The sequence below is a fragment of the Macaca thibetana genome, chromosome 3, assembly GCF_024542745.1.
Source record: "Macaca thibetana thibetana isolate TM-01 chromosome 3, ASM2454274v1, whole genome shotgun sequence".
In the NCBI taxonomy this organism is placed as follows: domain Eukaryota; kingdom Metazoa; phylum Chordata; class Mammalia; order Primates; family Cercopithecidae; genus Macaca; species Macaca thibetana.
Genome location: NC_065580.1, coordinates 139,567,748 through 139,589,851, shown reverse-complemented (window position 1 = coordinate 139,589,851; position 22,104 = coordinate 139,567,748). Strand labels below are relative to the sequence as shown.

The 22,104-nt window shown below is 55.5% G+C and overlaps 4 protein-coding genes across 14 annotated transcripts in view; 1 reads left to right on the top strand and 3 right to left on the bottom strand.

Annotated features, from left to right (window-relative positions):
• The window catches only part of FIS1 (fission, mitochondrial 1), a 386,064-nt gene extending 383,459 nt beyond the window's left edge, over positions 1-2,605 (bottom strand). The window contains exon 1 of the mRNA XM_050783901.1: positions 2,602-2,605. The gene's annotated coding sequence lies outside the window, so the exon portion shown is untranslated. The remainder of the gene's footprint in view (positions 1-2,601) is intronic.
• IFT22 (intraflagellar transport 22) overlaps positions 1-22,104 on the bottom strand; it is a 984,170-nt gene that overhangs the window by 304,535 nt on the left and 657,531 nt on the right. The window contains exon 1 of one of the 9 annotated variants that reach the window (XM_050783885.1): positions 9,365-9,374. The exons of the other annotated variants lie outside the window; for them this stretch is intronic. The gene's annotated coding sequence lies outside the window, so the exon portion shown is untranslated. Of the gene's footprint in view, positions 1-9,364; positions 9,375-22,104 lie in introns of those variants that run through there. 9 annotated transcript variants of the gene reach the window in all.
• Positions 1-22,104, top strand: part of CUX1 (cut like homeobox 1) — a 1,083,765-nt gene that overhangs the window by 430,223 nt on the left and 631,438 nt on the right.
• Positions 837-16,942, bottom strand: MYL10 (myosin light chain 10). 3 transcript variants are annotated; one of them, XM_050783852.1, is made up of 8 exons: positions 16,865-16,942; positions 12,069-12,161; positions 11,816-11,917; positions 10,885-10,960; positions 9,994-10,098; positions 3,796-3,874; positions 1,162-1,210; positions 865-1,073 (listed from the first exon to the last, which is right to left on the bottom strand). In XM_050783852.1, exons 1-8 carry the CDS (start codon positions 16,940-16,942, stop codon positions 975-977), a joined length of 681 nt encoding a protein of 226 aa, XP_050639809.1. In that variant the 3' UTR covers positions 865-974. The 3 variants fall into 3 exon arrangements, with proteins under 3 accessions (XP_050639807.1, XP_050639809.1, XP_050639808.1); XM_050783851.1 differs by lacking the exons at positions 11,816-11,917; positions 16,865-16,942 and having other exon boundaries at positions 880-1,073; positions 12,069-12,390; XM_050783850.1 differs by lacking the exons at positions 1,162-1,210; positions 11,816-11,917; positions 16,865-16,942 and having other exon boundaries at positions 837-1,073; positions 12,069-12,390.

The window sequence follows — 22,104 nt, the reverse complement described above, 5'->3', positions numbered from 1 at the left end:
GGGGTCTTGCTATGTTGCTGGACTGGTCTCAAACTCCTGGCGTCAAGCAATCCTCCTGCCTCGGCCTCCCAAAGTTCTGGGACTACAGGTCTGAGCCACTGTGCCCGGCCTCTTTTCAGATCGTTATGGCCATTTGAATATTATTCTTGTCATCTACCTTTTTTGGGGTTATAATCTTTCTATTATAGATATGAAGGATTTAAAAAAATATATATCCTGTGGATATGAGATCCTTGTCACGATGTATGTGTTGCCGGTATGTTTCCTGGCCCAGTGCCTTTTTTCTTTCTTAATTGCATCTTTTGGTGACCAGAAGTTTTTAATTTTGATGAAGTCCAATGTATCCACTTTTATGGTCAGAACTATGTGTGTCCCATTTAAGAAATCCTTGCCTACCCCCTAAACATCCCTTGAAGCCACCTCTTCCCTTCTGACGTCTTTGCCTCTAGCCAGCTCTTTGCGGCCAGTTTTCTCCCGTGCTTCTCCGTTCTCCTCCCACCGATGTCCCCACCCCACTTTTTGCCCCCTCCTCTGCCTCCCTCACTGCAGTCAGCAGCATCTTCCTGCCCAGGGACAGTCCTGGCTCTTCTGAGAATCCCTGGGACCAGCACAGCCTCTGGCACGCACTAGGTGCTTAATAAAAGCTCCATAAATGAAGGCAATATCCTGTGGCTTAGCTGGGAATCGTTAAAACTGTCAATTAGCTCTAAACACCAGCTCCTCGGGAACATTTGAGCAGAGCCAGAGAAACAAAAAAGTTTTGGAAAAACCAACAAGATAGGAATGTTTCGTTTTCTCCCTCACTGGAGCATTTACCGCACAAACTCAGACCTCGTTAGCATTATTTATTCTTGCTTTGTCCCCAACCATAGACAAGGGAACACTTTTTCTTGTACCCGCCGGTTGCAAGAGCTCCCCGTCACACCCTGCAACAGTGTTTGCTGCCCCTGAACGCTGGGGAGACTCGTGATCCCCTAATCCTTCTCTTCACCATGAGTGATGACGTAGCACAGGTTTCTGTAGTCCAGGTTGCCGCACACATCTGGGGGGAACGCTGCAAACATCTGCTTGACCTGGGAAGGAGCAGAAAGTCAGCCTGCACCAGGCCAGGTGGCAGCCAGAGCAGAGAATCTGCTGTGATCCACCAAAATCCCAATTTACCTCCTCCTCACTGAAGCGGTCTGCCTGGGTCATAAGTTTTTCTTTGATGCTGTTCAAGGGAGAGACACAGTCATGTTCAGGGAAAGGCATATCCAGCTTGAACATGCAGACCCCAGGGGTGATGAAGGGCAAGTGGGGGCAGGGGGATGTCCTGGCTCAGGAGGCCAGGCTACTCCAATGGCCCAGTAGCCTCTGAACCTCGGTTTCCTCCTCCATGAAGTGGGCTTTCCTCCCAGCATCAGGTAGGGACCAAAAGAAATGACCTGGGGACCCCAACATGGGGGCCACTCTGAACCTCAGTTTCTTTTTCTATATAAAGTGGGCTTTCCTCCCAGCATCAAGTGGGGACCAAATGGAATGACCTGGGGACTCCAACATGGGGGCTACTCTGATTTCCCATCATGCACTATAACTAAGCTCTGTATCATTGAGGGGAGACACCTCAGGTCCCCCACCACAGAGCCTCTTTTGCCTGATTCTGGACACAGTGTTTTCTCCAGCTTGTGATGTTCACTGACATCTGCAAAGCGCTTTAGAGACGACAAGATGCTTGTGCTCTGCCAAGGGTATAGGAAGGCCTGTCCAGGTCTGTGTCCTCTTGGGCCTGCAAGGGACTGGTGCCCCTTCAAGTTTGGAGGGTCCCGCAGGGTTCTTAAGGGAGCTTAGTGGGCAGGGATGGTGTCAGACAGCTGAGCGGGGCCTCGTCCACCCACTCTGGCACCAGCTGCGGCAGACCTCACTAAGGACCAATGCACATTTTCCATTATTTATGTTTCTGTGGGCCAGTCACAGTTTCCAGCTCTCCAGGCTGGGGACTTTTCACAGACTCTGTTTCAACCAGAGCCTCCGTCGTGGCCCATCTGGCCTGCCTGGCCTGCAGCTACAGATCCAGGTCCCATGTCCCAAGGCAGTGTCTTCAGTTCCCAAATTAGGGCCCCAAAGGGTCTTTCCAGCCTTGTCCTTGAGAGCAAAGGTGGTTGAGAGTAGAGGGAGGGCTCGGTGTCACTCCAGGGATGCCTCTGATGCTTCCCCAGGTCCCCAGGATGGAGGTAGGAGCCACAGACCCCGAGGGAGGGGTGAAGGGGAGGACTGTGGCCTGGAGCAACCCTCAGCATCCCCTCCCCATCCCAGGGGAGTATGTGACTCATGGTCTTGGAGTTGAGAACGTGTGAAACAGGACAGACCCTCTCCACCTCCACCCCTGCCGCATCTGCCCTCTCCCCCCCCTCCAGCTCCATATGTGAGAATCTCAAAACTAGCAAAACTTGCCTCAAAACCTGAAGGCCGGCAGCATTACAGTAATTGATCAGGAAGCCTGGGCCTGGGGAGGAATCTTACCTGCCCCAGGCCACCCTCAGGTCCAGCAAGGTTCTGAAGGGACTGCCTGGGCACAGCTCAGAGGTCAGCCCTAAATCCTGGGTCCTGGGAAGGCTGCCACTCCCCCGCCCACTCCCGCCTGCAATCCTTGGCTCTCTGTTCTCGTGTTGTCACTGGGTGGGGCACCCCTACCCTCACGATGGCAGCCCCAGTGCCTGCAGCCACTTTCCCTTCATACATTCCAAGTGAGCCGGTCACCTTCCCCAGTCCTTACTGCCCTCTTGCCCGAGGCAGTGCTGGCTACGATCTGGCTCAGTCCTCTCCCCAGACCCTGGATCCTATGGGCACTGGTCCCTGGCTCTTTGCTTATCTGTCTGCCCGACTCCGTCTCGACGGCCATGACCCTCCTGGGACCTGCAACCCTCTCCTCTCCTTCTCCAGGCTGGCCTCCATGGTGTCCTTCCCTAACTCCTCCTCAGGTCCTCCCACGCTCCCAGGGCAGACAGAGAGTCCAGGGGCTAGGGTGTGAGCCTCTCCAACAGGCCCCACCTGCCACTCTGTGCTCAGTCTCCCCTATACCACCTCCACCCACACCCTCCAACTGCAGCCAACTCCAAACAAATATGCACACGCCAAGCCCTGGCCCTCCGAGCTCTCTATTCTCTCATCTAGAATGCTGTTCCCGCCCTAGCCTGGGCAACCCGTAGTCATCCTTCAAGGCCCGCCTTTGCCCCCACACCCACCCCACTAGGAAGCTCTCTTGGAGTGACCCACCACTTTTTTTTTTTTTTTTTTTGAGACAGAGTTTCACTCTGTCGCCCAGGCTGGAGTGCAATGGCGCCATCTTGGCTCACTGCAACCTCCACCTCCTGGGTTTAAGCGATTTTCCTGCCTCAGCTACCAGAGTAGCTGGGATTACAGGCGCACACCACCATGCCTGGCTAATTTTTTTTTTTTTTTTACTTTTCAGTAGAGACAGGGTTTTGCTGTGTTGGCCAGGGTGGTCTAGAACTCCTGGTCTCAAGCGATCTGCCCACCTCGGCTTCCCAAAGTGTTGGGATTACAGGCGTGAGCCACCGCGCCCAGCCTGACCCACCACTTCTTATCCATTTCTACTTCCATGCACACACAGAGAAGGGGACACCAAGACCCAGAGAGGGGAAGGGACATCAAGCGATATCACTGGGCTGGATCCCCAGCTCCTGCTTTTGGGAGAGAAGACTGGGCTGCCACCAATCCTGACCCCAGCCCAGAGCTGGCTTATTCCCCTGAGCCTTTGCAGGCAGGAAAACCCAAGGCAGTCAGGGGGAAACTTACACATCGGCCTTGACAAAACCTTTTCCTTCAGTGTCGAACACTTTGAAGGCGTGGAGAATGGTCTCCTCTGGGTCCGTGCCTATAAGCAGCACATACAGGGCAGAGAGAGAGGCAGGTGGAGAGGGTCCCACAGAAGCAGGCACCAGGCTGGGCAGGGGCTGGGGATGGGGGCAAGTCCCACGGCCCCCGCACGGAGGCACAGCTCTGGGGAACTTCCTCCCCAACTTCCACTGCACAGCGAGGGCCGAGCTCACTTGAAGCAAGAACAAGGAGGGAAACAGGTCATTGTAATCATAGACAAGGGCACCGCATATATATTTTTGTGAACAACGTGTGCAACTGTACATGGAGACCCTGATTGAGCATTTACTTTGTGCTTAACCCTTCCCTATTTTACAGATGGAAAAGCTGAGACCCAGAGAAGTTAAGTGACTTGTCCAGGGTCTCACAGCTGAGTCTGCTGCATGACCAGTGAAGGAGGGGGGCATGACTCTGGGGCTCACGCGTTACCCAGGCTGTGCACAAGACGTCGTGGGTGGAAGAAAGAGTTCTGTACGTGGATGCCAAAAGGCTGGGGCTTGGGCAGTGGCGTTGGAGGGGTCTGAGAGATTGTCCTGGCCAGAAGTGGGGTTAGGTGGGCCCACGGGCCAAGGGAAGGGGCTCGGGGGGCAGAAGTGAAGCCAGAGAAGTTCTGCTTTTATCACGTTCACAGCATAGTCTTGGGGAGAGATGTCATTAGAAGAAACGAATCTGATACCCACAATGGGATTGAATGTGCAGCCCCCGCATTGCACCAGTGGGAAACGGAAGCCCACAGAGAGGAAGGGTCTTGCCCAAGGCTTCACAGGCTGCGTGAATGATAGCAGGTGACCTGGCCACCCTTGCCTGGTGCTCTTTCCCCCTCTGTCACCGTGTCCCCCTTGTTCACTGTGGACGCGAGGGTGCCCCCTTCCTTTCTTCAGTGCTCAACTGTGTCATTGGTGAAAGGGGACAGAGATGGTGCTTGACACCCACCTCACAGGAGCAGCTAAGATAACATGCCATTCATGGTAAGGTTTTAACAAACGTGTATCAATCAGGGCTGCAAACAAATCTGAGTGCTCTATGCCTGCAGCTTTAAGATGTTATCCCCTGGAGCTCTCAGAGCACCCATGGAGTAGATGTGGTCGTTTTAGTTTATCAGAGAGAAAACAGGCTCAGAGAGGTTTCATTACATGCCCAAAGCCCACTGATAAGAGAAAGGACGATTGAAACCCACCTCTGTGGACTCCAGAGTCCCCTGCTCCTTCTGCCACCCTGTGCTCCTGCCAGTCAGATTGGGTCAGGCAGGGCCATGTGCCTCCCCCATCAGACTAGGTCAGGGCCATTTGTTCCTCCACCATCACACTAGGTCAGGACCATCTGTGCCTCCCCCATTAGACTGGGTCAGTGCCATCTGTTCCTCCTCCATCAGACTGGGTCAGGGCCATCTGCGCTTCCTCCATCAGATTAGATCAGGGCCTTATCTATGCCTCCCCATCAGATGAGGTCAGGGTCATCTGTGCTTCTCCCATCAAACTGGATCAGGGTCATCTGTGCCTCCCCCATCATACTGGCTCAGGGCCATCTGTGCCTCCCCCATCAGACTGGATCAGGGTTATCTGTGCCTTCCCCATCATACTGGCTCAGGGCCATCTGTGCCTCCCCCATCAGACTGGGTCAGGGCCATCTGTGCCTTTCCCCTCAGATTCGATCAGGGCCTCATCTGTTTCTCTACCACTAGACAGGGTCAGGGTCAGCTCTACCTCTCCCATCAAACTGGATCAGGATCATCTGTGCCTCCCCCATCATACTGGCTCAGGGCCATCTGTGCCTCTCCCATCAGACTGGGTCAGGGCCATCAGTGCCTTTCCCCTCAGATTAGGGCCTCATCTGTTCCTCTCCCATTACACAGGGTCAGGGCCATCTGTGCCTCTTCCATCAGACTGAGTCAGAGCCATCTGTGCCTCTCCCATCAGATTAGATCAGGGCCTCATTTGTTCCTCCACCATTAGACTAAGTCAGGGCCATCTGTTCCTCCCCCATGAGACCAGATCAAGCCCATCTGTGCCTCTTCCATCAGACTGGGTCAGGGCCATGTGTGCCTCCCACATCAGACTAAGAACTAGCCAGGAGTATGGCAGTGTCTGAATCTCCAGGCATCTCTGAAACTGGCACAGAGTGAAAAAGCCTGGCACATGCTGGCCTCACTGGCCTGGGAACTTCTAGAGGGCAGAGCCATGGACTGCCTCTGGGCAGGGTGGCAGGAAGTTCGTGTGCCCAGCAGAGAGGCTCAGCCCAGAGCACAGCAGGGGCAGGGTTCCAGGCCCTCACAGCCTGTCCAAGCAGGCAGGGGTTGGGGGGTGCCTCCAAGCGGGTGAGGCTTGAGTGACCAGAGGCACCCACATGGGATTTGCTTCCGAGGCCACAGCCTCCCAGGTTTCACTGATTAGTTGAAAATTCCCAGCGTCTTTGAAGAGGCCTCACTGCTTGGGCAGGTTTGTGGCCAGCTCCAGCCTGTCCCCCTGCAGATCATGCACATGGACTTAGCTCAGGCTCTCAGGCACCCAGCACAGCCCTGCCACTCCCTATTGCCATGGCTGGCAGTCCTCCCTTCCCTCCTCCACAGAGAAAACCTCTATTCCTGAGACTGCAAACCTCATAAAATCTGCTACAGAGTGGCTACCTCCCCCCATCATCGTTGGGAATCTCATGACACAGTCTCCTCTTCCCAATTAGTGGGGTGAGGTGGCGCCCGCCCCAGCCCCCTGCCCTCCCGGCTCCTGTCCCCTCCCACCGGCCTCTCACGCAGTCTGGCCACGTCTGCACAACAGGCTCAGCCGGAGCCCCAGTCCCGGTGCCCCTGCAAAAATGAGAAACAGCTGCAGCCCTGCAGCCCACACCAGACCCTGGGTCACAGCTTCAGCTCAACCATGGACCAACACAAGCTTTTAGTCTCCATCTTCCCATCTGCGAAACAGGTTTGGGGCCCACCGTGAGCTGACAGAGTCCCCTCCCCTTCCCCTGAGCACTCCTGAAGGCCTCTTTAAACTCCTGCTCTGGCAGCAGGGCCCCTGGCCCACGTCCAGCACCAGGGGTGGCAGGTGCTCACCGCCTCACCTCCTGGGCCGGGCCCTGGGCCGTCCACTCTGGCAGAACCAGAGGCCACTTCCCCAGGCCCTCCCGCCGGCCTTTAACAGGCCTCCTTCAGTGACGTTCCTCTGGATAAAAGAATCAGGCCTGTCTGCTTCCTTTGAAGTTGCTGGCTAGAGTCACGCATATCTTTCCCACAGAGCATTCTTCTCTCCTGGCCTCCTGGGTTTCTGAGCTCTTCCAGGAGGCAGACATGGTCCTGGAAATAGGCCCCGACAAGCTGCCCGGAGGTGGGCCCAGTGATGCTCCTGATTCAGCTAGACAGCCCCACGTTCAAAGCCTGCTCCGGATGAGCCTGCCCTCCCCAGCCCTGGGTTTCCTCATCTCTCGCACCCAGGCTGATGGCTGCCTTCCTTCTGGCTCTAGATCTGCCGGGACACGGTGCGTGGAGGCTGCTCTACCCCCCAGCAGGTCACGACCCATGAGAGTACTGATTTTTCACCCCATCGAACCTGTGATGTCAGGTCGGATCACCCTGTGGTGGACTGAATGGTGGCCCCTAAAAAGGTATATCCACCAGAAGCCGGGTGCGGTGGCTCACACCTGTAATCCCAGCACTTTGGGAGGCCGAGGTGGGTGGATCACGAGGTCGGGAGATCGAGACCTTCCTGGCTAACACAGTGAAACTCTGTCTCCCCTAAAAATACAGAAAAATTAGCCGGGCATGGTGGTGGGCACCTGTCCCAGTTACTTGGGAGGCTGAGATAGGAGAATGGCATGAACCCGGGAGGCAGAGCTTGCAGTGAGCCAAGATCACGCCACTGCACTCCAGCCTGGGTGACAGAGCGAGACTCCGTCTCAAAAAAAAAAAAAAAAAGAAAAGAAAAAGATATGTCCACCAGAGCCTGTAAATGTCACCTTATTTGGAAAAAAGGACTTTGCAGATGTAAGTTAAGCATCTTGAGATGCAGAGATCATCTTAGATTATCCAGGTAGGACCTAAATCCAACAGCAGGTAGAGTCCGGGCGCTGGGGCTCATGCCTGTAATCCCAGCAGTTTGGGAGGCCACTATGGGCAGATCACTTGAGGTCAGGAGTTCGAGACCAGCCTGGCCAATGTGGTGAGACCCCGTCTCTACTAAAAATACAAAAAAAAAAAAAAAAAAAAAAAAATTAGCCAGGCATGGTGGCGGGTGCCTGTAATCCCAGCTTCTTGGGAGGCTGAAGCATGAGAATTGCTTGAACCTTGGAGGTGGAGGTTGCCATGAGCTGAGATTGCACCATTGCACTCCAGCCTGGGCAACAGAGTGAGACTCCGTCTCAAAAACAAAACGAAATGAAACAAAGAGGCAGGTGGAGGGAGGTTAGATAGAGGAGGACGGGACCATTGACAGCGAAGCAGAGATGAGAGAGGTAGAGCCACCAGAAGCTGGGGAGGCAAGGAATGGATTCTCCCCAAATCCTCTGCCAGATTTTGCACTTCTAGTCTCCAGGACTGTGAGAGAATACATGTCTGTTGTTTCGAGCCACCCGGTTTCACAGAATTTGTTACAGCGGGCTCAGGAAACTATTATAAGCCCATTTTACAGACCAAAAAACTGAGGCCAGAAAGCAGATAAATCTGTGCAAGGTCAACCTAGGAGTCAATGGGAAGCCAGGGCCTGACCCTAGGCCTAGCCAAGGCAGGGGGTCCAAGGGAGGAGGCCTGGCAGGGGCAGCCTGAGGGTGGGGGGCTGACAGTGCCCACCTCCCAGGGACCACTGCCCCAGCTGGCTCTTCCTTTTTTTTTTTTTTTTTTGAGATGGAGTCTGGCTCTGTTACCAGGCTGGAGTACAGTGGCCCAATCTCGACTCACTGCAACCTCTGCCTCCCGGGTTCAAGCAATTCTCCTGCCTCAGCCTCCCAAGCAGCTGGGATTACAGGCACCCACTACCATGCCCAGTTAATTTTTGTATTTTTAGTAGAGTCAGGGTTTCGCCATGTTGGTCAGGCTGGTCTCGAACTCCTGACCTCAGGTGACCCACCCACTCGGCCTCCCAGAGTACTGGGATTACAGGCATGAGCCACCACGCCCGGCCTTGGCCCTTCCTTCTAACCATGGAACTCTCAAGCTCTGGGATGTCCCTATGAGAGAGCTCCCCCAGGGCCAGGACAGAAAGGGGACACAGATGGCCCCAACCCTCCACCCCACGCCTAATGCTGTGTCTCGAGTGGGTACAGTGGTTAGAGCCAGGGTTTGGGGTTGAGGTTCCATCCCGGCCACTTTTTGCTGGGGCATCTGGGGCAGGGTTCGTGACTTCTCTGGGTCTGAGTCTCTTCATTTGTGAATGAGGCTCCCTGATCCTTCCTCTGGGGGCTCCAGTGGCCACAGAAAAAGACAAGGGGAGTAACTCGCTCTGCACGGGGGTCGACCACAGCATCTTTCGGAAACACCTTCCCTCCGGCATCCTCTGCCTGTCCCCCCAGCCCCATGTGCAGAGCGGGCAAAAGGAGCCCACAGGTAGGAAGGTAGGGGAGCAGCATGGCTGGGGGCAGTGGGATGGGGAGCACTGTCCTGATGGTGGGCGAAGGGGTTAAAGGCAGGGTTTAGTTGTTGTTGTTGAGACAGGGTCTTGCTCTGTCACCCAGGCTGGAGTGCAGTGGTGTGATCTCGGCTCACTGCAACCTTCACCTCTCAGGGTCAAGCGATCCTCCCACCTCAGCCTCCAAAATAGCTGGGACTACAGGTATGTGTCACCATGCCTGGCTAATTTTTGTATTAGTAGAGATGAAGTTTCATTATATCACCCAGGCTGGTCTCAAACTCCTGGACTCAAGCAAACCGCCCGCCTCAGCCTCCCAAAGTGTTGGGATTACAGGCATGAGCCACCATGCCTGGCCAAAGCAGGAGTCTTTACGGTTACCCCAGTCTGTGGTGAAGAGAGGGAAACTGAGGCAGGGCCCCTGAAGGTGCGTGCACCCGGGGGCTGGTGTCTGGGGCCACATCATGCTCCCACCTGTGGTGTGTGTGTGTCAGGGCACCCCCTTCATACACACATCCCCCTGCCATTCCCCGCCGTCCCCCAGGACTCCAGGAGCCTGGCTTACCCTTCAGCTTCTCCCCAAACATTGTCAGGAACACCGTGAAGTTGATGGGTCCGGGGGCCTCCTTCACCATGGCCTCCAGTTCCTCGTTCTTGACATTGATGCGGCCTGTGGGAGGTGAGAGGTGGGGCCGCCCAGGAGGATAAGAGAGAACAGAGCTTGAGCCTTGGAGGGTCCCACAGAGCCTCCCCACCCAGCCGTCCCACATGTCCCCCACTCAGCCCTAAGGCCCTGCCCCCTCGTTGGGGGACTCTTTGGGGGACATTTGGGCCACAGTCAGCTTCCGGCTGCCCCCAGCCTCATGAGAAGGGGAGCAAGTCACTCTCATCCCCATTTTACAGGTGAAGAAACTGAGGCCCAAGAAGCTGCAGCTGAGGTGCACAGGGGCTGCAGGCTCAGGATTCCTGTGCCCCAGGAGGGGATCAGTGGATGCCTGGATGCCGGGATTCCCCGTGGTTCCAGGGGACACTCAGATTCCCAGGGGCTCAGGGCCTTGTTACGTCCGTTCCGCCACCTAAACCCCGCATAGGCAACTTCAGGCTCTTCCCTGGGGCCTTAGAGGGGGCAGAAACCTTAACCTGGGAGTTGGGTCTTTCCCTCCGAATCAGCTTCTCCCCTGCTCTCCTGGCCCCTCCCCACACCCAGGGCCACCTACACCAGCCCCAGGCCCGTGCTGCTACTCCTGTCCCTGGAGTGTCCTCCCCTTCCCTGGCCGAGTCCTTCTCCAACCCCCCAGGAAGGTCTCCTGACTTTCCAGGCAGCGGCTGCGTTTCCCCTGCGCTCCCCAGCACAGGAGCCTCTCACGCCCACTGCGAGCGCTGCCCCGCTGGCCCCAGCTGCCCACTCTCTCCGGATGGCCCGGCCCTAAGCTCTGCTGGCTGCTGGCTCACCCACCCAGTGCGGCAAAGGTGTCCCTCAAGTCCTCTTTGTCGATGAAGCCATCGCGGTTCTGGTCCATGATGGTGAAAGCCTGGCAGAGACACAGGTGCTGAGTGGCCACCCACCCTTCCAGTCCCCGGCAAGGACCATCCTCCTGCTGACTGCTGCCCAAGGAGCCTCAGGGCAGGTCCCTCTGGCAGCCCAGCTGGGATGTGCTCCATCCCCAACCCCTCATTTCAGGCTCACAGCAACTCCAGTTTACAGAGAGGGAAACTGAGGTGCAGAGAGAGAAAAAAGCCTGGCCCCAGGTCACACAGCAAGCACAGGGTCAGGTACAGAGAGAGGAAGAGGCTGCCCAAGGGCAACAGGTCACACATCCAGGCTCTGGGCCATGGCCATGGTGTCCTGAAAAAATAGTGCCATTGGCCAGGCATGGTGGCTCATGCCTGCAATCCCAGCACTTTGGTAGGCAGAGGCAGGAGGATTGCTTGAGGCCAGGAGTTTGAGACAAGCCTGGGCAAAATAATGAGACCCTGTCTCTACAAAATATTAAAAAGTTAGCCAGGCATAATCATGTATGCCTGTAGTTTCAGCTACTCAGGAGACTGAGGTGGGGATCGCTTGAGCCCAGGAATTTGAGGTTTCAGCGAGCACTGACTGCAATACTGCACTCCAGCCTGGGTAACAGAACAAGACCCTGTCTCAAAAAAACAAACAAACAAACAAAAAACAAAAAACTATGATCATTTAAAAATGTAGTAATGGACTGAGCGCGGTGGCTCACGTCTGTAATTCCAGCACGTTGGGAGGCTGAGGCAAGTGGATCACCTGAGGTCAGGAGTTCCAGACCAGCCTGGCCAACATGGCAAAACCCTGTCTCTACTAAAAATTCAAAAAATTAGCCGGATGTGGTGGTGCGTGTCTGTAATCCCAGCATCCCAGCTACTTGGGAGGCTGAGGCAGGAGAATTGCTTGAACCCGTGAGGTGGAGGTTGCAATGAGCGGAGATCACGCTATTGCACTCCAGCCTGGGCGACAGAGCCAGACTCTGTCAAACAAACAAAATAATAATAATAATAATAGTAATAATGACATCTTCAGCCCCCCAAGACTGAGGACTGAGCCTCTGCCCAGCTCCTTGAGCAACTGGCATGCATTCCAAGAATCCTCACAACAGCCCCATGGGACAGCAGACCGACCTCTTTAAACTCCTGGATCTGGGACTGATCAAACATGGAGAAGACGTTGGAGCTGGCAGTGCCTTCTGCTCTTTTCCGAGCTCTTCTCGGTGCCTGCGAGGTACCAGACAACGCCTTGCAGCGGCCCCTGCCTCGAGGGTCAGCCCCCACCCCCTGTCTCACCTCCCAGGGCATCGCAGTCCAGAATGACTCTGCCCTCCCCGGTGCCCACAGCAGACAGACAAGGCTCCCCCTGAAGCCTTGCAGGTAATCAGGACGTTCTCCCAGCCCATGACAAGAAGCCTGCATGGCGTGCACCCCCACAGAGCTGGACAGCTGCTTCCTGGCCCTGTCCTCCGGGCTCCGGAAGGTGGGCGGCCAGCGCCTGCACTGCAGAGCAGAGGCGGGCATCTCTTCCTTCAGCCTCCCCATCTCCACCCCAGCATCCTCCACTACAGCTGGAATCTGACCTTATCACCACCTGCTAAAAACCTTCTTCGTGTTCTCAAGAGAACAACTGAGCTCTTAGCCCCCCCGACGGGATCTGCCTCTTGCCCCCTCCCGGAGCTGCTACTCCCTCTCACCCAGGCCCTCTGCTGTGTCCCACAGCTGCCTTCCCTCCCGGCGTTTGCCCCTGCCTGGAATGCCTTGCTCTGTTGGAATTCCCTGCTTGGAATGCCTTCCCTGGAGAATCTATGTAGAGACTCCTACCCATCCTGTAGGCTCAGCTCCCTGTCACCTCCTCCGAGAAGCCTTCTCCGACCCCAGGCCATTCTCCCCTCCCCGCTCCACTGTGAACTGTCACCCCCACAGCACGTATCACACTGTCCTGACATATCTCTGTGCGTCTGTCTCCTCGACTAAGTGGACATCTCAGGGGTAAAACTCACTTTGCCCCATCTCTGGTCTCTCCTGTCCCCACCCTGAACCTGGCTCAAAGTGGGGATCAGCTGATGCTTGGAAATAGCTGCCCAGAACTCAGGGCCAACCTACGTAGCAGGCAAAGCAGGAGGCCACCCACGTTGAGTAGTTAGATGGTCTCCGGCCAGCCTTCCTGCCTCTGTGATGTCATGGTGTCTGGAAGTCCACTATTGGGCACTTCCTGAATGCCCTAGGTCCCCAAGACCCCCGAGGGTCCTGTCCCTCGGCAGCCATCCTTACAACCCCCAGGGGCGCTGTGAGCCCCAGAATGGGCTCTTGATGGGGGAAAAGAATTGCTGGATTCCAGAGGGGGAGGTGGACGGGATGGCACAGACATGGGCTCCCACCGCCAGCTCCTGTCTCCATCACAACCTGTACCACCCTCTCCTGCCAAGCCCTTGTCTACCCGCCCCCACCAGAGCAGAGGATTCCCCTCATCCCCTGCTCCCCACCCCCCAACGCCTGTGTGGTCTCCCCTGCCCCCAGCTCACTGCTGTCCCCACCCCTGCCCAGGAGCCCTCGACTGACGGGGGCAGAAGTGCCGGCTGACTTATAATTAGCTTTTACTGGGTGCCTTGTCTCTACTAATCCTTTGAAAGGGGGCTGCCAGGGCGGCCGGGAACGTTATGATGCTGTAAAACCTCTGTAATATTTATAAATCCTTTCAGACATCATAAAGAAAAGAACTTCCCCGCAGAGTTCATCTCACATAATTACATATACATTTCCTCCGATTAATAAAAAATGATCACTTCCGTCTGTGGGAGGTTCTGCCCTTTCTCTGGCAGACCTGGCCATGGCCTTGGCGTCCTCAGTCCCTGCCCCCCAAGGTCCCAGGCTCTCATGATCCCCCTGGCTACACCCCCACCCTACAGTGTCCCAGAGCTCCATGACGGAGGGAGAGGTCATTTTCTCTACTGCGCAAGAGAGTCCTAAACCCTCGGGTCTTTGCAGCTCAGCTGTCTTGAAAATTCCTTTTGAGAACGGCCCCTATAAAATACAATTCCCCAGAGAGGAACATCTCAGGGAAGAAGGGGGTCACCCGCATCCGGGTTCAAAGCCTGGCGTGGCTGCTCCCAGCCTCTGTGATGTTAAGAAATTCACTTGTCTTATCTGAGCCTGTTTCCCCATTTGTAAAACCAAGAACATGTCGACCTCAACGCATCAGGACATGTATTAGACACATGCGGACCTCCAGGCAGGCCCATGCCCAGTCCTGGGGACCCAGGGCTGAATCAGGCCCCATCTTGGTCCCCAAGAAGCTCACAGTCCCGCTGGAGACAGGCAATCCATATAGGCCCTCAGGCAGTCAGGAGGTGACAAGCCGAGACTGACAGCCGAGTCAGAGCTCTGGGCCGAAAGGGACTAACTAATGAGGCAGGTGAGACGCAGGCACAGAGGGACAGCTAGATTGATACCCTGCAGGGAGTCCCCAGGGGCAGAAGCCCAGGGCAAGTCCCACGTCACATGAGGTACACAGGCAAAGGTGAGCAGGGGGACCTCAGAGCTCCAGAGGTGCCATGCTGTCGCGAACACTGACCCCCGGCCCTCCCAGGGGACCCGTGCCCTCAGAGCCACTGCCCCTGTGAAGCCCCCAGGCCCTGCCCACCCCGTCTCTCGCCACCCTCCTCTTCCTCATTCTCCAGCAGTCCCCACCAAGTTCAGGAATGCAGAGACTCAAATCAGGACCCACGTGGAGAGGAGTCCCAGGTGGGGCAGGTCCAGGCACGGCACCAAGAGGGAAGAGGAGGTCAGACCAGGGACAACATGAGATCAAGGTCAGGAAGGTCAGTGAGAGGCAGGGTGAATTCAGGCAGGAGGTGAAGGTCAGAATCACACACGGAGTCAAGGTCACAGAATGAGGTCAAAGTTGAGAAATGAGGCTGGGCGCAGGGGCTCACGCCTGTAATCTCAGCACTTTGGGAGGCTGAGGCGGGTGGATCACTTGAAGTCAGGAGTTCAGACCAACCTGGACAACATGGTGAAACCCCATCTCTACTAAAAATTTAAAAAAAAAAAAAAATAGCCGGGTGTGGTGGTGGGCGCCTGTAATCCCAGCTACTCAGGAGGCTGAGGCAGGAAACTCACCTGAGGCCAGGAGGCGGAGGTTGCAGTGAGCCGAGATCAAGCCACTGCACTCCATCCTGGGCGACAGAGTGAGATTCTGTCTGAAAAAGAAAAGGAGTTGCGGATAAGGTCAGGGTCACGGTCAGGGTCAGGGGTGGGAGGGAGGAGACCGCAGTGCTGAAGCCAAAGACACAACAGCCACAGGCCTGAGCTCCCCAGGGAGGAGGTGGAGGTGAAAGGAAGGTGGCCGTGGCAGAGGCAGAACAACCCCAGCCTACCATGGTCTGGAGAGCTCCCTGGAGCTGCAGCTGGCCTGGGGATAGCTCAGAGATGGCCCTTAAATAGTGGTCCTCCCAAGGCCCCTGGCATGCACCAGGCTCAGTGTGGAAGGTGATCCAGGACAGGATAGGGGCCTCCCTGCCAGGCACCTGCCTTGGGCCATTCAGAGTGGGTGGGGTTGGGGGGAATCCGTGGGTAAAAACCACGGCCACAGGGACTGCCTAAGCCTCCAGGATCTCCGAGAGCCCTGGGCCAACTGTTTTCTCCAGAGCCAAGGGACCAAGGCCCAGGAAGGGGCATTTGGCCAAGGACAGCGAGTAAGTTGAGGCCGGCAACCCCAATGGGAAGATTTGGCCTTGAGTCGTCAGGGAGTGTTGCCCAGGGTGGGGTCAGCCATGCTGGCTGGGACCCACTCAGACTGCAGTGTGGCCGGACCTCTGGAGCCGTGGGACTCTGGGTGGGACATCACCCTCTAGGAGGCTCAGTGGTCTCATAGGAATGGGAGGGTGTGACACCCCCCGGTCTGCTTGTGGAGAGGGTTTCTGCACCAACCTGGCCCTCATGGTCTCCTTCTCCCCATATGCCTATTATCAGGACCCCCATTACGCACCCCCAGGCCAGGGGACCCCCTCAGAGCACTGAAATGCTCAATGAACAGAGAAAGCAAAGAGACAAATAAAAGAAAAATGGGATGGGCATGGTGGCTCACGCCTGTAATCCCAGAGCTTTCGGAGGCCAAGGTGGAAGGATCGCTTGAGGCCAGGAGTTCAAGACCAGCCTGGGCAACATAGTGAGACCCCCATCTCTACAAAATATAAAAAAAAGTAGCCAAGCATGGTGGTGTGTTCTTGTAGTCCCAGCTACCCAGGAGGCTGAGGCAGGAGGATTGCTTGAGTCCAGAAGTTTGAGGCTGCAGTGATCTATGATTGTGCCACTGCACTCCAGTCTGGGCAACAGAGTGAGATATTGTCTCTTAAAAAAAAGGAAAAAAGAAAAATGGAGGTGACCCTGATGAGGAAGAACTGAAAAATGAGACCTCCATTCCACCCTGGCTTCACACACACACATCCATCCCCACCCGGCCTGGCCCCGCCCAAGAATTCTCTAGTACATCTGCCAAACAGAGCCCGCACCTGCCCTGGAAAGCCTCTCCTGTGTCTAGTGCAGCCCCAGCAGCCCCAGCTCGACCTCAGAGGCTGCCACTGTCCATCTGGGGCCCGCCACATCTGATCAGCTGCCAGGGCCGGCAGTGCTGGGTTCAGGCAGTGAGCCCATGGGTCCCCAGGGGCTGAAGAGCTTAACTGTCCCTGGAGCTTGCCTCAGGCCTTCAGGCCTGGGTACAGCTGATCCCCTGCCTTGGGGGAAGGGAATATCATCATCATAATAAGAAGAGCAGCTACTATACAACACAGAAGGTCAGGCCATGTCTTAAAACACGTATCCTCACATTCAGTCCATACCCCATTTTCCAGATGAGGAAACTGAGGCACACATGGGTTACCCAAGGCAGGTAAGAAGTGGAGTCAGAGGCCAGGCACAGTGGCTCACACCTGTAATCCTAGCACTTTGGGAGGCCGAGGAGGGAGGATCACTTGAGGCCAGGAGTTTGAGACGAGCCTAGGCAACATGGTGAAACTCTGTCTCTACAAAAAAAAAAAAATTTTTGGCCGGGCGCGGTGGCTCAAGCCTGTAATCCCAGCACTTTGGGAGGCCGAGACGGGCGGATCACGAGGTCAGGAGATCGAGACCATCCTGGCTAACACGGTGAAACCCCGTCTCTACTAAAAAATACAAAAAACTAGCCGGGCGAGGTGGCGGGCGCCTGTAGTCCCAGCTACTCGGGAGGCTGAGGCAGGAGAATGGCGTAAACCCGGGAGGCAGAGCTTGCAGTGAGCCGAGATCCGGCCACTGCACTCCAGCCTGGGCGACAGAGCGAGACTCCGTCTCAAAAAAAAAAAAAAAAAAAAAAAAAAAAATTTTAATTAAAAAAATATTCAGGCATAGTGGTGAAGCGAAAAATTTCCCTTATCCCCTTCACAGGGCATGTGATGGGGGTGTGGCTTGCTTCTTCCATGACCCACTGCTCAAACCTCTAGGGGGACCATGCAGACAGGCAGGCTATGGGGCTCCGACCTCACGGCAGCATCTAGGGGTGGAGGCTTACAGCTCCTGAAGCCCCCGTGGGCGTGTGTTACAGGATGCTCTTCCAGTTTTGCCATCTGTGGGTGGCTTGTGTTCATCAGCTCAGTTAGACCCTCTGCCTTATCACAAGGACAAAAGGCTTTCTGTATCCTGGGATTCTTGCCTTGATGCATGTGAAAATTGGATCACACGTGGGCTTGGAGAATGAGTGCGAGGTTTTACTGAGTGGTGGAAGTAGCTCTCAGCAGATGATGGGGAGCCAGAAGGGGGATGGAGTGGGAAGGTGATTTTTCAAGGTGCTCAGCGGCCAGACTCTCCTCCGACCATCCCCGGCCAAATTCCCCTGGGCATTTGCTTTATTCAGCCAGTCGATGGCCTGCCAGCATCTGCCAGTGCTGTCGGTGTGCTCTTCCCATCCTCTGCTCCTCTTGACGTCCAGCCGCCTGTGTGTGTACCCACTAGGGTCTCAGGGTTTTCATAGGCACAGGATGGGTGGGGGGGGGGCAGGGTGTGGTGGGCCAGGGTGGTCTTGCAAAATGCAACATTTGGGCATGTAAACATGAGTGCCTGTCCTCACCTAGGTCCGTGGGCACAGGCCCAAGGGTGGAGGCCTCGCCAGGGACCCTGCCTTTCTCCTCCCAGCACTTCCCTGTCCCCCCTCCTATATCAGTGGCACATGCCTCTAGACCCAGGTACTCAGGAGGCTGAGGTGGGAGGCACTCAGCCTGGACAACAGATCAAGGTCCCATTTCTAAAACAAAAAAAGGAGAGAGAGAGAGAGGGGTGGGGCCAGGACAAGAGCCCCTCTTTCTAGTGTTTCCAGAAGGAAGCTTCCAAAAGGTTCTGCTCATCCAAACTCTCCCCTCCTCCTGCTCCCTCCCAGTCACCCCCTACTACAGCTGACTGCGATGTCCCTGAGCTCTAGTGACTGAGTCCTCCTCCCAGAGCTGGGGCCAGGTCCTGCCACGATGCTGCACAGCCCGCTTTCTGCAGCAGGAAACTGTGTGCCTCAATCTCCCTGACAGGGCTCCTCTCCTGGTGTCCTGGCATTCCTCTCCAGGGAGACAAACCATACATTCCACAGGTGTTCAGCAGGCCAGGGGGAAAGGAGAACCCAGCTCTGGGGACGGGAGCCTGGATTCCAGTCCCAGCTGCCTGTACCTGCTGCAGAAAGCGGGCTGTGTGACCGCGACAGGTGCCTGCCCCTTTCCAGGCTCGGGCAGCGGGACAGTGGCCAGGCTGCAGGCTTTCCATGCCTGGTCTGTGAGCCTGGCCCTGGTGCCTCCTGGCTCTGGGCTTACAGAGGGGGTAGCAGACCTAAAACTCCTGCTTCCTGCCTCTGGCTTTGGCTTCCCGCTGCCCTGAGGCTTCTGCAAGCAAGGGCTCTTGCCTCCAGGCAGCACGCCAGGGACCGTGGCAGGGGCTCCTGAAGGCCAGGGACAGGCCTGAGCAAGTGGAGAGCACCCCCGCTGCCTGCCCGGAGGAGGGGAAGCGACGCTGGTGAATCACACCGGCTTACAAATTAGTCTGAGTGGATTTCCTCCCCTGGCCTCCTCCTTCGTATGACCGGAGGGAGGAAGAACCGGTGAGAAATCTGGTAGAGACGTGAAAACCCCGGGGTGAGATGGTTGGGAGACGTTCGTTCCTGAGGGGTGGGAAATGTGAGGGTGCAGTGGCCTTGAGAAGGGGGAGCCGTGAGTTCTGCACCCCCCAGTGGGACCCTCAGTTTTCCCCATCTGAGAAATAGTGCCAGCAGCTGGGACCCCTTGAGGCTGCCATCGGGAAGCCTAGTGCCATTGGAAGGAGGTTGGCTTTGGGGTTATTGGCCTGGGGTTTGGAGGGCAGAGCCTTCTCTTGCCCCGCTTGCACCCCATGTAGATGGAGTCCTTGACAGAACTCCAGCCTCTCCAAGCTGCAGCCCCTTCACCCAGGTGACACCGCAGTGAGTCAGTTGTCGTGGCTGGGTCGCACTGTTTGACTCAACTGACCACAGGGCCAGGGCCAGGGCCAGTTCTTGGAGTCAGAGACACTCTGAGGGGTCTCTGCTCCCAGCCAGGGGACCCTGGAGAGCAAGTATCCTCTGGAACTGGAATTCCAGGTCTGCCTGGGGTTGAGTCAGAGAATACTTAGCACTCCCGGTTTCCAGAGGTAACTGAAGTTCTGGGAGTGGCCAAGCCAGCAAGGGAGCTTGGAACGAGCCCAGCTGCCTGGCAGGGGGATAGCTGTTCCCCAGACAACACTGGAACAAGCTGGGGAGATGCCTTCCCCTTTCAACCCTCACCCCTAACCTCTCACCTCTAACTCCTCAGGGTCAGCAGGCTGTCCCTGTCCTCCGGCCCCACGGCCCTTGACCCCTTCCCTGGCCAGCCACCACCCTGACTTTGGCTGTTCTCCAAATGCTTCCCGAAATCTCCTTCCACCAAGCCTTTGGCCACATCGCATGTTCCCCTACTCATCACAATCACAGTCTCCAGCCTGCTTTAGAACACCTCTCGGCCAGGCATGGTGGCTCCCGCCTGTAATCCCAGAGCTTTAGGAGGCCAAAGTGAGTGAATCACCTGAGGTCAGGAGGTCGAGACCAGCCTGGACAACATGGCAAAACTCTGTCTCTACTAAAAGTACAAAAATTAGCAGGGCATGGTGGTGGGCGCCTGTAATCCCAGCTGCTTGGGAGGCTGAGGCAGGAGAATCGCTTGAACCCAGGAGGCGGAGGTTGCAGTGAGCTGAGATAGCACCAATGCACTCCAGCCTGGGTGACAGAGTGAGACTGTATCTCAAAAAACACACAAAAAACAAAAAACAACAAAAACAAAAGGAAGCCAACAGTGCTGCCTTCGGTCTGTGGCCAAAGGCCCAAGAGCCATTGGTGTAAATTCAAAAGACTTCAAAAACTGAAGAACTTGGAGTCTGATGTTTGACAGCAGGAAGCTTCCAGCACAGAAGATGAAGGTCGGAAGACTCAGTGAGTCTTCTTATTCCACTTTCTTCATTCTGCTTTATTCTGGCCTCGCCAGCTCATTAGATGGTACCCACCCAGATTAAGGGTGGGTCTGCTTCTGTCAGTCCACCGACTCAAATGTTAATCTCCTCTACCAACACCCTCACAGACACACCCAGAAACAATACTTTGCATCCTTCAATCCAATCAAGTTGACAATATTAGCCATCACACCTACCCACTGAATTTGAGACCTTAGGCCACTTTCTGACCCTCCGTGAGCATTCCCAGGCTGCTGTAAGAAATGCCTACAAATTATTTGACCATGGAGAGGCGGGATCTATACCATCATTCCTTGCCAATGGGCAGGCTTTTGTGACTGCTTTGACCAAGAGAGTAGGGTAGAGTGTCACTATGTGACTTCTGAGGTTAGGTCACAAAAAGCCATGGAGCTTCTACCTTATTTGCTGGGACTTTGTGCTGGAGCCCTGAGTCACCCTATGACGAGTCTGACTACCATGAGGCGGCCATGTTGTAGGGAAGACCAAGTCACAGGAAGAGGCCCTGTGTCTGCACTCCAGTCAGGAGTCCTTGCCTTTGAGTCATCATTTGAGCCTCCCAGACAACAAACGTGTGAATGATCAGTCTTCAAGTGATTCTGGCACCAGCCATGGAGTCACCCCCATCCTTAGAGCCCCCCAGCTGAGGCCCTAGAGATTATGACAAGCCACCATCACCATCCCTTTTCTGAATTTCTGATCCGTAAGAACCCCTGAGCATGCTGCTATGCTTTGGGGTGTTTTTTTTTTTTTTTTTTTTTTTGGTTTTTTGTTTTTTGTTTTTCTTTGAGATGGAGTCTCACTCTGTTGCCCAGGCTGGAGTATAGTGGTGTGATCTCAGCTCACTGCAACCTCCACTTCCCAGGTTTAAGCAATTCTTCTGCCTCAGCCTCCCAAGTAGCTGGGATTACAGGCACCCACCACCACACCCAGCTAATTTTTGTATTTTTAGTAGAGACCAGTTTCACCATGTTGGCCAGGCAGGTCTCAAAGTCCTGACCACAAGTAATCTGCCTACCTCGTCCTCCCAAAGTGCTGGGATTACAGGCATGAGCCACCATGCCCTGTGCTTTGGGGTGATTCTTTACAAAATATCATACTAACCATCGCAGCGAGATTTAAATGTGATCTGTAGGGGGACAGGCTGCACAGTCACAGTCTACTCCTCAAGGGTCTGGGGCCTGTGGGAAGATGAGAGCATGAATTTGAAATCAGATGAAAGTGATTTCAAGTCCTGCTGGACCACTTGCTCTGTGACCTCACCCACATCACTGAATTTCCCAGAATCCTCAGCTTCTCCACCTGTCACACGGAGTCAGTTTTCACTTGGCAAGTTTGCTACGTGCCTGGCGCTTGTAGATTGCGGCTACCAATCCTCTCTGGTTATTGGCAGAGAACATGCTGCCCGTGACAAGACACTGAGCCAAAAGACGCCTCTTTTGGGCTTCCAGAACGTGCTTCCTGTGCCGTGGCTCCAGCGTCCTTAGTGGAAGAGAGACACCCTCACGGCCTGCCCTTTCTGGCCTGGCCAAGGCAGCATGACTCCTTGGACAATCCCTCTCCCCATCCCAAATGTCACAGCCCGGCACCATGGCTTCCCTCAGACCCTGTGGGCCAAGGACAGACAGTAGGCTGGGTCCACAGGAAACAC

Bases quoted from the DNA above. Each gene is read 5' to 3' on its own strand.
- MYL10 (XM_050783850.1), bottom strand. From the start codon at position 12,356: ATGCAGGCTTCTTGTCATGGGCTGGGAGAACGTCCTGATTACCTGCAA. The intron at 10,961-12,068 runs GTCGGTCTGCTG...TGTCTCTGCCAG, and splicing joins AGATCCAGGAGTTTAAAGAG to GCTTTCACCATCATGGACCA. The intron at 1,074-3,795 runs GTAAGTTTCCCC...GCTCCTTCCCAG, and splicing joins GGTTTTGTCAAGGCCGATGT to GTCAAGCAGATGTTTGCAGC.